The sequence below is a fragment of the Dryas octopetala genome, chromosome 4 (genome assembly GCF_963921425.1).
Source record: "Dryas octopetala chromosome 4, drDryOcto1.1, whole genome shotgun sequence".
Taxonomy (NCBI): domain Eukaryota; kingdom Viridiplantae; phylum Streptophyta; class Magnoliopsida; order Rosales; family Rosaceae; genus Dryas; species Dryas octopetala.
This window is the reverse complement of record NC_141369.1, coordinates 17416175-17431378: the sequence shown is the minus strand read 5'-3', so window position 1 is coordinate 17431378 and position 15204 is coordinate 17416175. Positions and strand designations below refer to the sequence as shown.

At 35.2% G+C, this 15204-nt stretch overlaps 1 protein-coding gene across 2 annotated transcripts; it reads left to right on the top strand.

The window, feature by feature from the left end:
• Positions 1–9322: 9322 nt before the first annotated feature.
• Positions 9323–13007, top strand: LOC147287497 (uncharacterized). Of its 2 annotated transcripts, XM_086241803.1 has the most exons (3): positions 9323–9469; positions 9632–11743; positions 12705–13007. In XM_086241803.1, the coding sequence occupies exons 1-2, from the start codon at positions 9457–9459 to the stop codon at positions 11737–11739; spliced, it is 2121 nt and encodes a 706-aa protein (XP_086097929.1). In that variant the 5' UTR covers positions 9323–9456; the 3' UTR covers positions 11740–11743; positions 12705–13007. The 2 variants fall into 2 exon arrangements, with proteins under 2 accessions (XP_086097929.1, XP_086097928.1); XM_086241802.1 differs by lacking the exon at positions 12705–13007 and having other exon boundaries at positions 9632–11792.
• The last annotated feature ends 2197 nt before the right edge of the window (positions 13008–15204 follow it).

Below are 15204 nucleotides of genomic sequence, written 5' to 3'. Positions count from 1 at the left end.
AAGTTAACTTTAAAGCTCAATCCATTCTTTGATGTGTGAATTGTAATCTTGAATGGCCAAATAAAACTTTTAGTCACTATATTTTTATGAGATTTTCACTTTGGTCCTGTACTTTTATTTTTAGTGATTTTGGTTCTGTATTTTCTATACGATAGCAATTAAGTTCAAATAGTTTACATAGTTTAAATTGTTGGCGGAAAATTCGACTTGAAAGCATGTGCTTCGCACATGAGTGATATTTCAAATATTGTAGTCCACCTAGATGCCTATTAAGCCCTTACTCGCTATTTAACATATTCAGTTTAATGTAGAAACTTCTTATTTTTCCATATTGATTGCGTATAAGGGCGGGTATGAGATTATATAGGCATTTAAGTGGAGTAAGATGTCTGAAATGCCACTCACGTGCAATGCACGTCGAATTTTCCATCATCGATTTAAACGAGGTTAACGATTTGGACTTAATTGTTATCGTATTAAAAGTACATGACTGAAATTGCCAAAATTAAAATAACAGGACCAAAGTGGAAATTTCATGAAAGTACAGAGACCAAAAGTTTAATTTGGCCATCTTGAATTGTAAGAGTATGTACAATGTCATAGCTAAATATTATGTTAAAAGCCATATATAGTTGAATTGAGAAAAAACCATTTACAATGACATGACATGGCTACATTTAGCATTTACTATGCTAAAATTATATTTTTCAGTATATATAATAAATGCTATTGAGGATATCAAGAATTTTGTGGCCCCTATCAAAATTTGGACAAAGAAAGTGAAAAACACGCTAGGTAGAAAAAGCGGATTGGCGCTAGTTGAGATAAAAACCTAGCAGGTTTGAGAGTTAGCTGCCACCCCCTCCTCCCTTCCGCTCCCCCTTCCCCTCATGTCCTCTCTTCCCCTTGCCTTTCTTTCTCTTTTGTTTTTCTCTTTTTCTGTGTTAAGCTTACCTTCACCCTATCTCGTGGTGATTTTCTTGAGCTATATGCTCACTTTCCTCACCCTCTTGTGGTGATTTTTTTGAGCTTTATGCTCAGATATAGAAGTATTACGTCCTCTCTTAGTTTTTACCCTTTTCCCCTTTCGTTCTTCCATTGTGCCCCCTTCTCAAAACCCACCCAAATCTCAAACCCTTGTTGGATTCATTTGTGTTTTCCTTTCTTCGAGTTGGCGATTTGTTGTAGCATCTGTAACTACCACTTTATAGCGATTTTTCACTCCCCAATCGAATTATGTGATGGTGGAAACACCAACATTTTCCTAAGTTTGGTTTTGTTGTACTTTGGTTCTCCTGGTTCTCTTGGGTGGTTGCGGGTCTTGCGTGGATTATTGTGCTCTACTGGTGGAGATTGCTTATGTTTTTTGCTTAAGGTTTTGTTGGTGGATTTTGGTACTTTGTTTGGGTTTTGATTTGGCTAGAGTTCTTGCTTGTGTTCTAGTGGTCTGTGTGTTTTGATCTTTTTTCTATTTTGTGTTTGTTATGTTAGTTGTTAGGTTGTGCCTTTTGAGCTTTTCTCTATGTAATGTTCTGCCCTTTTGGGCTTCTTAATGAATCACTTGTTTCCTTGAAAAAAAAAAAAAAAGAAGCGGATTGGCTGGCTGAGTTTCCCGAGTCCAAGGCAAAGAGAGAGAGAGAATAAATCACGTGGGATTAAAAAGGGAAAACTTTAGTTAAATGACTCCAATTATACTTCATGTCTCTATTCATAACATAAATTTCACTTTGTGTCAAATGAGGACTGAAACTTTCATTTTGTGTTAATTAAGAACCATATTTTTTTTTTTTTAGTTTTTATCTCAAATTTGGCTCGACGTTGGACCCATTGATCAAACCTCCACCAAATTCAGAAAAAATATATTAGGTTTAAAGCTATACATCTCCTTTTTACAACCATATAAAGATCATCTAAATCGGACATCTACAACTACAGATAATCAGCCCTAAAGTAGGGTACCCGAAACTGTCCAATTTTCCAATATTTTCTCAGAGGTTTGATTAGACAGTTTCGTGCACCCACTTTGGGACTAATTATCAGGAGTTGTAGATGTCAGATTTAAGTGATGTTTATATTGTTGATGTCTTCGAACCCACTTGATGTCTTCGAACCCACTTGATGTCTTCCTCTAAGAACATAAATGGCATATAGTTAATGTACAAGTAGAGAACCAAAAGGGTAATTAGACAGGCAAATAGAAAACATTGATACAGTGGTACATTACTTCTGTAGCGGCCAACAAGGAATACATTAAATATGGCAAAAAAATGAACATGTTTGAGAATGGAATCCATGAATGCAGAGGGATTGGTTTTTGTCTCCCCCTCTACAATTTCACTAACCATAAACACAAGCATATCAAGATTTCGACTAAGATCCATCGATGTTGGATCTTCAGTACTCTTCCAGTACTTCAACAAGAGAGGATGATCAGTAGCGGAGACAATCTATGCACTTTTCCAAATCATCCTTGTTGTGGATTTGAATGATTGATCGAGCACGAGCATGTTTGAAGGGAAGTGGAAACATGTACTACCTAACTGTGTTTTTCTATTAGGACTGGCATGATGCCATTTACAGTTTTAATTGAGTAGTGCTGGTGATTATGAGGTTGTCTCAAATTTGGATTCTTTGATTAATCATGTAATGAAAGTAGGTGTGCAACTCGGATGGGTTGGGCGGGTTGAAATGTCAACCCATGCTTTATTTTTCGGGTTTAGGCGGGTTGTAAATAAGTGAACCCACCACAACCCAACCTCAATTTGGGTTGGGCTTAGGTTACCCAATTTCTTTGGGTTGGACTCAACTTGTGAAAAAAAAAAAAAAAAAATCTTATTGAAAGTATAACACAATTACTTCAATTAATCAATCACCATAATTCAAAACTTCAAATTTTGATTAGGTTCAAATAAAAAATATTTTCAAGACTTGTATATACATGAAGATAAAATAATAATAACAACATCACAACCATATGTCTACCAAACATCATAGTTTAGATTTTATTCCACACAAAAATAATATATATAAACTAAATATTATATTACTAATGTAAACTAAAATGTAATCTAATATATAAATTATAGTATAATACTAATACAAATTGGGTTGGGAATTCGGGCTCAGGTTCGACTTGGGCGAGCATGACCTCTACCCAAGCACAATCAAACAAATTCGGGTTGAGATTGAGTTCGGGTGGGTTTTGACTTTTTCAAACCCTCCCACACGGATTCAAACACCGGGTTAAATTTGGGTGGGCTCGGGTTGACCCAGCCCAAGTTGCACCCCTAAATGAAAGAGATAGATTGGCACGATAAATGTATACTACCACTATATACAAGTTTTATTCTTAGAAGAGAAGACATTTCAACAACTAAAACATATAATAACCACATCATCTTATTTTAAAAGTCATTTATTAATAATTTGCACATGATTTTTCTGAATTGGCTTAGTAAACAAAAAGTTTTATAGATGCGTGGAATTTACTAACTCTACCTTGGCATCATCAACCAATATTTTTTTGGTCTCCACCTAGAAGAAAGGACCAAAGAAAAAAGTAAATTAGAATCATAAGAGTTGATGGCAGCTATTGGCGCAAGTAAAGTAAGATATTATCTTTTCCAAAAAACGAAAAAAAGAGAGTATAATATTATAAGTTGACTTTAAAGCTTAATCCAGATGTGTGAATTGTAATCTTGAATTGTAAAAGTATGTACAATGTCATAGCTAAATATTACGTAAAAAGCCATAGTTGAATTGAGAAAAACCATTTATGACATGATATAGCTACATTTAGCATTTATTATACTAAAATTATATATTTTACTATATATAATAAATGCTATTAAGGAAGCCAGAATTTTGTGGCCCCTATAAAAATTTGGACAAAGAGAGTGAAAAACGCGCTAGGTAGAAGAAGCGGATTGGTTTTTCTGGGCCTAAGGCCCTCCTCTGTACCCAAAAAAAAAAAACAAAAAAAGCGGATTGGCTGGCTGAGTTGCCTGAGTCCCAGGGAGAGAGAGAGAGAGAGAGAGAGAGAGAGAGAGAGAGAGAGAGAGAGAGAGAGAGAGAGAGTAAATCACGTGGGATTAAAAACTAGTCTGCTGGTATGGTCCAAGTGGCGTCCAATGAGTGGGTTTTTTTCAATTTGGGTCAAAAGTTGGCTGACTTGATTGAGATTTGACCTAAACGGCTAAACCTTTTTTTCTTTTACAAAAATTTAGGGGCCAGCACCCAAGAATGGAGTTTTTGCTAGGGACGGAACAAGGATTTAAATTTTGATTTTAGGAGAGGTCGAAATCGAAATGTATAATCGTCAAATTTTCATGATAATTTCACTTAAATTATCGAAATCATCAAAATTTCGTCGAAATTTTTGGCAGGTGAGATCGAGGGAGAAAGAAAGGGCAGCGGCGACAGGGGGCGGCATGGGGGAGATGAGGGAGAAAAAGATAAAGGGAGGAAAAGATGAGAGGCTGGAAGGAATTGATTTTCGGTAGGTTTCGGTGGTAGGGGGGAGATGAGGGTGAGGGTGAGGGTGGGCTGGTGATGGAGATGCAGAAAGAGAAAGATAGAGGAATAAGAGTGAGTGAGAGAGAGAGAAGCATAGGTAGCCACGGGGAGAAGCACAGGCAGCCACAGGAGAAGAAGAAATGAGAGGAAAGAAATAAAAGGAGAAAAGGTGAGCCACAGGGAAAGAAAAGGAAGGAAAGAAAAAAAGAAGGAAAGAAAAAAAAAAAAGAAGGAAAGGAAAAAAAAAAAAAAGAAGAAAAGAAAAAAAATGGTTTGGGGTTTCGTTTAGTTGTTTTTAAACCCTAAACCAATAAACTATAATACATTTTTATATAAAAAATAATTAAAAATACTCTAAAGGGCTTAAACCCTAATATATTATAGGATATCTTAAACAATATAGAATATAGATTATAAATTATATAAAGTTTAGTGTATAGATTATAGAGTATAAAAAGTATGAGGGTATATAGAGTTTAGTATTATGATTTAGTGTATAGATTATAGAGTATAAAGAATATACTAATTTCATTTATTCATTATACTAATTTTATTTAACAGTATTTGTCTTCAATGCGCATTATATTCATCTTATATCACATGAAACTTATTATATAATTTGGTTTCTTCAATGTTTTTTATCAATGTAATAGATAATATGTTAAATAAAAATATGGTAAAGTTTCATTCAAAATTTTCGTATTTTGATAACAATTTCCGTCGTTTCCATCTAATTTATGTCGAAATTTAAAAATCTTCGAAATCTCGTCGAAATTTTCATCGAAATTTCCTGGAAACCCAAAATTTTATTCTTGGGACGGAATGATCATTTTAAAAAATAATACCGTGTCAAACCCAAATCATATGCTTTGGGATGGTTCTGAACCGACTTCGGTCCTAATTGTAAAATTAAAAAAATTTCACTTTTCCTCTATTTTCTCATTCTTCATCTCTCTCTTCCTCTCTATCTCAATGCTCACATTCCATCCGTTCATCTCCCAAACCACAACAAACAAATACCCAAATTTGTTTTTGGAATACACCTTCACAAAAAAACCCAAAAACATAAGAAAACATCAAAGCCCAACGACGACAGTGTGGCGGATCAAGTTGTGGATGGTGAGGTAGACGACGAGGTAGAGGACGGAGAGGGGGAGGGGGAGGGGGAGCAGAAAGAAAAGGAGAGAGAAAGTTGTACTTGGGTTTAATGGAAGCTAACCATTCATGACCACGAAGGTTGAGTTCGAAGAGGCCTTGAGAGAAAAGAAAAATATGAGAAAGCAAAGTTGTGAGAAAAGCAAGGATATTTGGGTCACCAAAATTGGTACGGTTTGGTACTAATCGGGCCTCAATTGTCGGAACTGTTCTCATCTCGTTTGGGATTGGGACGGTTCGGTACCGGGGCAGAATTTAGATTTTTTTTGGGTATGGGACAGATCAAGACAGAATGGCATGGAACAAGACGGTTTCCAGTTTTTCAATTTTAATGGACTCATATTTTATCATATTTCATATCTTATCACGTACCCATATTAAAATAAAATATATTTGATGTCGGACTCATATATATTAAAGATCACATTAAAATATTTATAATAGAATTTATAAAAATATATTAAGAAATTAACGTATAACTATAGGGAAGTGGAAAGTGATTTTCGCACTCCATTTTTCCCACTTGCACTCCTATTCTTTTTTTAATATTTTTAAAAATATCTTTATGAGTTAAAATCTCTAGTTTACCCTTCCTAAACAACTTCATCTTCATAAAAAATTGCCTTATTCTTTTATACAGATATCTAACCAATTCACACCCAAAGCATTTGCTACATATATCTCTGATGTTCATACAAGGTTTTCTCTTTGCAGATTTAAGAGATCTCTGGTTGTTTTGGATTTTGAGGAGGTAAACGCCATCAACTACCAATGAGTATCCACCAAGTAAAAATTTTGTAGATCTAATATGTAAAATTTCGAAATGCACTCCAATTATGTGATGATGCTCTTGTCCATAGAGTTCAGTTCTGTTTATAGTACAGGTTATCCACAACAACAACAAAAACAACCAAAAAAGAAAAAAGAAAAGAAAACTAGAGACGGTGAAAGTTTGTTTTCTGCATTTGGGTGTATGAACTGAGACGATGATACTCCTATATAGTTGGGATCCTTCTTGTGGCTTTCAAGTTCCTGACTCGTTGGGAACTTTATTAGTGGTGAATCTTATCACATATGTATTAATGTTCAACTTCAACATACTATAAAATTGGGGATAAGTTTGGTGGGAATGGCTGAAATAATAGACTTGAATTGAGAGGCTATAAAGATGAGTTTGTCCCCGTAAATAAGTTTGGCTGGTGATCTAGATTAGTAAAAGAGGCATAGAACAGAAAATGAATTGTTTTGGAAAGAAGGTGAAGTTTAGAAAACATGTGTAAGGGTAAACTTGAAACTACAACTAATTAAAACATATAAAAATATAATATATATATATATATAAAGGAGTGTAGATGGAGAAAAGTGGAGTGCGAAAATTACCTTCCATAACTATATTAACATATAGATTTTGTGTCATTGGAGCAAAACTCACAATTCACAAAATGTATAGCTAAAAGCTAAAGTCATATCTTTTTTTTTTTTGGCCTGAAAGCTAAAATCATATTAAATATAGCATTTAAAAAATTGAGTTTTTTTGTTACCATTATAGAAAATAGGCTTTTTTTAAGGTCCACTATCAATTTAGTACGCAACTTGTATAAATCTTCTGTCTTTTTTATGCATAAATATGTCAAAAAAACCATAAAACGAACACAAAACTCAAAAATTCAAGCTTTTGGAATAATTTTTTTTAATTTTAACAATAACAGTAATTGTCATTGTCCAAGTAGTCTCAACAGTAACAATCGTCCAGCACTTTTAGATCATGCCCAACACTTCTAGATCGTGCCACTACTTCTAGATCGGAGATCGCTGACCTCCTTCAAGGCTCCGACGATGAGATATGGTGAAGAACATAGAGAATAAAGAGAGAGAACATAAAGAGCAGATGATGAGAGAGAGAGAGAGTGAGCAGTAGTAAATCGACGATGAGAGAGAGAGAGAACATAAAGTGAGATCGAAAATGAGATTGGCTAGAGAAAGGTAGGAGAAGATCGGGGACGATGAGAGAGAGAGAGAGAGAGAGAGAGAGCAAAGACATAGAACAGAGATAGAGATCAGAGAGAGAGATGATTGTGGTCTCATCGGCCTTACTTGCCGGACGACGATGGTTCAATCAGAGAGAGAGAGAGAGTAAGCACCAATTTTTTTTTAAAGATGAGTTTTAAACCAATTAAGTGGACTTTGTTAGGATATAGGTAAAGTAGGCTGGTTTAATTATTATTAAGAGTGCAAAAGTGAACTTTATAATAATTTTCTGTAACAAGTTGCCATCGTACATGCTTTAAGGAAAAAGAAAATAAATTTAACCTAGACTACTGTTGGGTGGTGAACTTTTTTCTTTCTTGACCAATGGGTGGCAATTTCAATGGTGAGTATGTTAATTGCATATAACCTAGAAATATGGACCTGCTAGAGATAGAAGAGAATCATAAGAGCCAGGTTGATTACTGTAGTATATTGGCATAACGAGGAGCTAGCTAGCATATTATATTAATGAAACCAAAGTTTGATAATTAATCTAGTCTTAGATCTGTGAGCTCTTACATTTTTTTATTGAATTTGGTGTCGTTTAGTTGACAAATTCTGACTCCAAAGTCATAGTTTCTCTTTTTTGGCCATCAAAGTCATAGTTAATTTAGATTAGGTCGTTCACTTATGTAGTATATATCAATGACTGTTTACTTATGTCACGTGCCTATATTCAAAACAATGTCGACATTAAATTTAATTTTAAAGCATTTTAGTTTTCAAAATATTTAAGGTTTACAGGCTTCTTCTATTAAGGTATATCTCAACTTATTTATGTTGAGGTATACCCTATTAGGGTCCACACGAGTCGTTTTGTGTCAATCCAAACCGTTTATTTTTTACATCTTCATTGATAGATCATTCTTGCAAAAAATTAGTCAAATCAAAAATCATTTGCCTATCTAACTTTAATCAAATAAATGGACGAACCAAATATTTTCAATGAAACCGTCATTTTGTTTTATCAAAGTTAAATAGGCAAATGATTTCCGATTTGGCTAATTTTTTGCAAGGATGATCTATCAATGGATATGTAAAAAATAAACGGTTTGGATTGACACAAAACGACTCGTGTGGGCCCCAACAAGGTTATACCTCAACATAAATAAGTTGAGATATACCTCAATAGAAGGAGCCTATATATATATATTCGTATTTTTATCAGTTAAGTATGATGTTAATTGAGTGGCCAAAAAAAAAAAGTATGATGTTAATTGCTTTGCTTTAATGGTATTTCTCTCCACTAATTTGTTTGAACTGGTAAGTGGACAAAATGTCATGACCTCCATGGCTTGTGACGAGCATGGTGTTAAACAATCATGGTTTGTGACTGGTTATTGGCCATGGCTGCGGTGTCAAAAGCCCACAAGGCTGAGTGATAGATTTATAATTAATTAATTAGGTTTCGTAAGACTTATTACAAAGGGTAAATTAAAAAATTGGAGTAGCAAGTGAATAATGAGATAAATCAATTTGAACGGACTTAACAATCCATATCATTGCTTACTAAATAAAATTTTCTTTATTGTGTATAATAGGTGGTGTTACGAATTAATCCAAATTGTGCCGACCAGATGTTAACCTAGCAGCTACCTATTTTGTTTTGCACTGAGTAGTAGAAGTCCATAGGTTCTGAGAGAGCTTCCTCTCTCTGGCATCACCATGGATATGCTTGAAAATTAAACAAGCACAAGCACAAGCCGTAAGTCTTGCTACTTTTCTGCAGCCTTTCAAATCCTTCAAAAGAGAGAAATCATGTTAGTCACAAGTAAGATTACTAATTCATGCCTTAATTCCTTCTATTTGTTAATCAACCATGCACTTCTTTTTTATGCTTCAAGAAGAGTAATTAACTTCCTACAATGAGAGTATGAAAAATTAAAATGCTTTGTTTGATACGTTCTGATTCCTTGAAAATATTCATTTCCAGTTATCAGCACTTTGATCTTCACAAAGAAGAGGAAGGCCATGCAACTTATCCCAGAAAGTGTGAGAAAACTCTGGAGCTTTTGGGAGCTTCGGGCTATGGTTCTAATCAGCCTTGGATTGCAAACCATCCTCATCCTGATTGGTAACTGGAGAAAGCAATCAACCAGTAACATACTCAGAATTGTTCTGTGGCTCGCTTACTTGTCGGCTGACTCGATTGCAACAGTTTCACTTGGGGTACTCTCCAGCAACCAAGAAGACTCTATAGGTGATTCCGTAAACCCAGACTATGTAATAGCAGCTTTTTGGGCACCCTTTCTTCTCTTGCATCTCGGTGGCCCAGATACTATTGCTGCTTACTCCTTAGAAGACAATGAGTTGTGGCTGAGGCACTTGCTTGTACTAGTTGTCCAGGGGGTTGTAGCTTTGAATGTCTCCTACAGAGCATGGTCCAGTGAAGTCTTGAATTTTTTGGCAATACCAATGTTCATTGTTGGGATTATGAAGTTTTGGGAGAGGATTTGGGTTCTAAGATCTCAAAGCAGTGAGCAATTCCGAGACTCTATGCTCCGTGATCCCGACCCAGGTCCCAATTATGCTAGATACATGGAAGAATACAGCTCAAGGAAAGCTGAGGGTTTCAGGGTTAAACCAGGAACATTCATTGATGATGAGGATCCTGTTCCCACAGTTGGGGATCACTTACGCGTAGCTGCAGTTGCTGGTGATCCCCAAATTTCTGCAAATGTAAACAGAGCCTACAGTTTCTTCAAAACCTTCAAGCGGCTATGTGCTGATCTCATCCTCAGCTTCCATGATATAGAAAGCAGCCAATCCTTCTTCCAAACTAGAGGCTCTGAGGAAGCTCTCCAAGTTATTGAGTTTGAGCTTGGATTCATGTATGATGTGTTTTATACTAAAGCACTGCAGGTTTACTCTGGTTGGGGTTGCATTCGCCGTTGTATTACTCTCTCTTTAACAGTTTTCGTATTAGTATTCTTCCATTTCACAAAGAAGCAAGCCTACAAAGAAGTGGATGTAATTATCACTTATATATTGTTGGTAGGGGGTATGGTTCTAGAAATGTATGCTGTTGTCCTACTGCTTTCTTCAGACTGGACAAAACTATGGTTGGCTAAGCACAAAAGCATGGCGGTATACGTGGATCTCTTGCATCAAGCCGCTTCATTAATCCCATTGGTTAAAAAAAAGAGCTGGTCTAATTCCTTGGCACAATACAATCTGATAACATTTTCTCTTAAAGATAGGCCAGCCATGTGCATTTGTATCCAAAAGGTCTTGTTCATAGATAAGTTGTTAGAGAAGCATCGATACAAAGAGTCGAAGGATATTTCCAAGGAGTTTGTGAAGAAGTTGATATTTGAGCAGCTCCAATGGAAATCAGAGAGTGCTTCCGATTTCAAGGCTCGCAAACAATTATGTGCTCGAAAGGGTGACTGGGTGCTTGATCAAGCAAACTGCAAACATCAACTTGGCTGGGCCATTGACGATGTTGAATTTGACCAGAGCATCCTTCTCTGGCATATTGCAACAGACCTCTGTTATAATTCTGATATGTTTGTTCCTAGCCAAAATTGTGAAGCCAGTAAGTTGTTATCCGAGTACATGTTGTATCTTTTAGTGATGTGCCCCTTCATGCTGCCAAATGGGATTGGAGAGATCAGGTTTAGAGACACATGTGCTGAGGCTGGGGAGTTTTTCAAAGAAAGAAAAACATCGAAATTGGATGAGAAGGAAGCTTGCACAAAGCTACTCGAGGTGTGCATAGACATCCTTCCATCTACAGTGAAAGGAGATAGGAGCAAGTCAGTGCTATTTGATGCATGCAGGCTTGCAAAAGATTTGCAATCGCTGGACGCAGAGGAATATAGGGGTAATAATCACAAGAAGTGGGAGTTGATAAGTCATGTGTGGGTGGAAATGCTGTCTTACGCGGCGAATCAGTGTCGATGGAGTGATCATGCTCAGCAGCTCAGGCGAGGAGGAGAGCTGCTCACTCACGTCTGGCTTCTTATGGCACATCTTGGAATAACTGAACAGTTCCAAATTTCTGTGGGCCATAAAAGGTCAAAATTGGTTTTGCAGTAAACAAGTAAGCACACAAGTTCCAATTCGTACATTCAACTTTTAATTAAAATGCACCTGGCAAAATTTTGTTAAACCACTGAAAATTCTTGTGTTCTAATTTATTCTGGTCGTCTTTCTTGAGTACTGTTTATCTATAGACTATTTATCAAGAACTAATCAATTATGATCTTCCTTGGCCAAAAAAAAAAAATCAATTATGATCTTCATGAAGGCCAAAAACTTCAATAGAAAATTGTAGTGGAGTAATGTTTAAGTATGTCCTTTTAAGTAATTTTGGGAAATGAGAAAATTGTAGTTGAAAATAATTTAAAAAATCGGTGAGAAAATAAGAAAAAAGGGTAACAATTGTAGCACTTTTTTTTTTAAATGTTAATAACCGTTAGATCATACCTTACTAAGGTACAATGGTTGTGATTAAAGGTAGAGGAAAGAAGATGAGAGGATTCAAGTCTGGTACGTCCAAGCTTATGGCTGTTGTGAGAGCATTACAAAACTTCTGGGTATATAAGAAAAATACGTGACAAAGATTTATAATTAAATGTCTCAAGTAGAAACATGAATAATAAAGTTCTTCGCGTTAGTTTAAGTGATAAAGATAGGTAAGGTGATGAATTATAATTATGATAAGTCCATACTTCAATCCCCTTCAATGTGACCACAAAAAAAGTTATAGATGAAGTTTTAAATTAATATTGAGTTTCTAGGCTCCGCCCCCTATTTTGTGGCATGGAAAAAAGCCACTGGACTATGACTACTTTGCCTCCTCAACTATGACTCAAGTGTCAAATTAATTACTCCCACATTATGTCCTCCTTAAGCTTCTGGCTAGCCCTCCAACTACTGAAATCAGAAAGCCAACTTGCTCTCTGATTTGCCGCTGATCTGCTTATGGTGCCAATTAATGGCATCCTTTGCTTTGTAAAGGGTCTTGTTTGCTGCAATCACCCAGGATCTTTCCATTTCAGTTTCCAGCACTTTGAGGCGTCGTAAATCTTTGATGAAAGCATGCAGTAGCTGTAAATGCATTATGAAGGACTTTATTTGCTCTTCCATGTCATACATAGAATGCAAATCTGGGCCAGGGTTTTTCAAAGAGGAAATGAGCAATTCTTCATCTGCTGATATTAAGCCAACAAGTGGTGGTGTGGACTTGACAACAAGACTAGATCTGTCCTGCAGACGTTGAACCTTGGACCTTAACTGCTCCAGTGATCTATAGATGTGAGCACATGTTTCCTTATTCCTGAGGACATCATTCAAATACTTCATCCGATAGGTTATGAAAATGAAAATGAAAATGAAACCAGTTTTTATGTTCATCATTAAATTCTTTCCGAGTTATGAAAATGAAACCAGTTTTTATGTTCATTTACTTCTACCAAATCTTCTGCAATACACAAAACAATTAATCTCCTTGCAGAAATTTCAAAGTCCCTTGGGAAGAGTCAAGACTCAAGAGTTTGAAGCAAGAAAGACAGGCATGTAAGGGGTAATTTCTCCTTATTGTGCCAATCAAAATTTGACATGTACTCCTTTTTTTTTTTTTAATAACTAATTCCTCCCTTATAAGTCAAAAGTACATGTCAAATTATTCCCGGCTTATATAAGACCAGCATACCGAATTAGGTGGCGGACAAAAGTAAAATCTATGTAGTGGAATCCAGAAGGAATGGAGATCAATAACTACATACATAACAGTAATGCTACACTTACCACATTTTTATATCACAATTTCATACCATCTTACATGGCATTCATACATTGGACACTACAAATTAAAAAATAAAACCTAAAAAAGAAAAAGAAAATACCCTTCTAATAAAATAATGCCACATCAGGTGAGATACAAATGTGAAAAAAAAAATGTGGGACAACTAACATTATTGCATACATAATTGCATTTGCTTGATAGTATCACAAATAATTTTGTGTGACTAAAGATAAGGTGGAGAACTAGGAGACACACATTGGTGAGTGGTGACATTTCTTTGGGGTCCATTAATATTCTTGTCCCTTGTCGGCTAACAGTCGGTATGCTTTTCAACTTTTGTGATACACGTGAATGATTTATTTATTTTTTATTTATTTTTTTTTTTTAAGACATGAGGGAATGGAATTAAACTTGAGTGCAAAATGACTAATTTCAATGCTCTTTCAACTGAGTTATCAAATAACTACACACGAAAATAAATTTAGGTAGTGTATGGTTCATTTGAATGATTTTAAGAAGGCTAAACTATTAATTTCGTCCCTATAGTTTGACAAAATTGTCATTTCATCTCTATAGTTTCTATTTCATCAATTATGTCCTTGCAAAATTGAAATTTGTCTTTAAATTGCAAAAAACTAAAACTAGAGAGATATAATTGTTGAAATTAAAACTACATGAATGAAATTGATATTTTGGTTAAACTAAATTAATAGAAGATAAAGAGTGAAGAGTAATAGCTTCGGAAAGATGGAACAGAGCAAGTTGAGCTGTTGAAGTATTTTATTCATCATATAGCATTTGCAAACTTGGGAAAGATGGAACATATGGATGCATTGTAGGCTTGGGAAGATGCACTATAGTAGTGAACCCAATCGTAATAATATAGTGAATGAGTTGAATAGAATTCTTCTAAAATAGTAATGAGGTAAGAGATGTTGTGTTGATGTCTTAGGGTTCAATAATTTGGGGGTGAATTTTTATTTTGTTTCTTTCTTTTACAATTTAAATTTGATATGGACAGTGTGATAAGTGAATAATAAAATAAAGAGATAATTAGGTTTAAATTCTTTAGAAAAATAGTTTTTAGATAAAGACCGAGTGTGTTTTAAAATTTATAAAAAAATCATTTTAATTTATAATAAAGTTCTTTAATTTATAAGAATTTTTTTTTTTAATTCATAATAAAGTCATTTTAATTTATAAAAAAATCTTGATTTCTGGATTTCTGGGTATGCTCTGCTTATTATGGTCACATTTCTTCATTTGTAAAACGAACCCCTCGACTTGGGGTCAATACCTTTGGGTTGATTGTGAGTTTTTTTTTTTTTTTTTTTTGTCAAAGATTGTGAGTTAACTACAGACCCAATATCAATGACAACAGCAAGTGTGCTACTTTCCCAGAAAACAGAATCATGGGAGTTTCCACGCTAAGGGATTTACTAGAACACATCATAGCCGTTGAAGTCATAGATGGGTCAAAGACAGGGTCAATCTCCACCCTTAATAATCAGTTCCTGTTTTCTTGTGCACTTATATTGCTGCTGAATGGCCTAGCAAGTGGTGCCAAAGGAATGTTAGGCCTTGGAAGGACAAAGATTTCACTGGCCTCATAAATTGCTGCATAATTAAGCTCCAAATGGCAATTCATTCTCTGCCTATCTTCATCGATCAAACGGTATTATGGACATAATACCAAGCTTTTGAGAATTGGTAGGTGGTAGGTGGTATGTGAGTGAAAGAAATGACCACCAGGC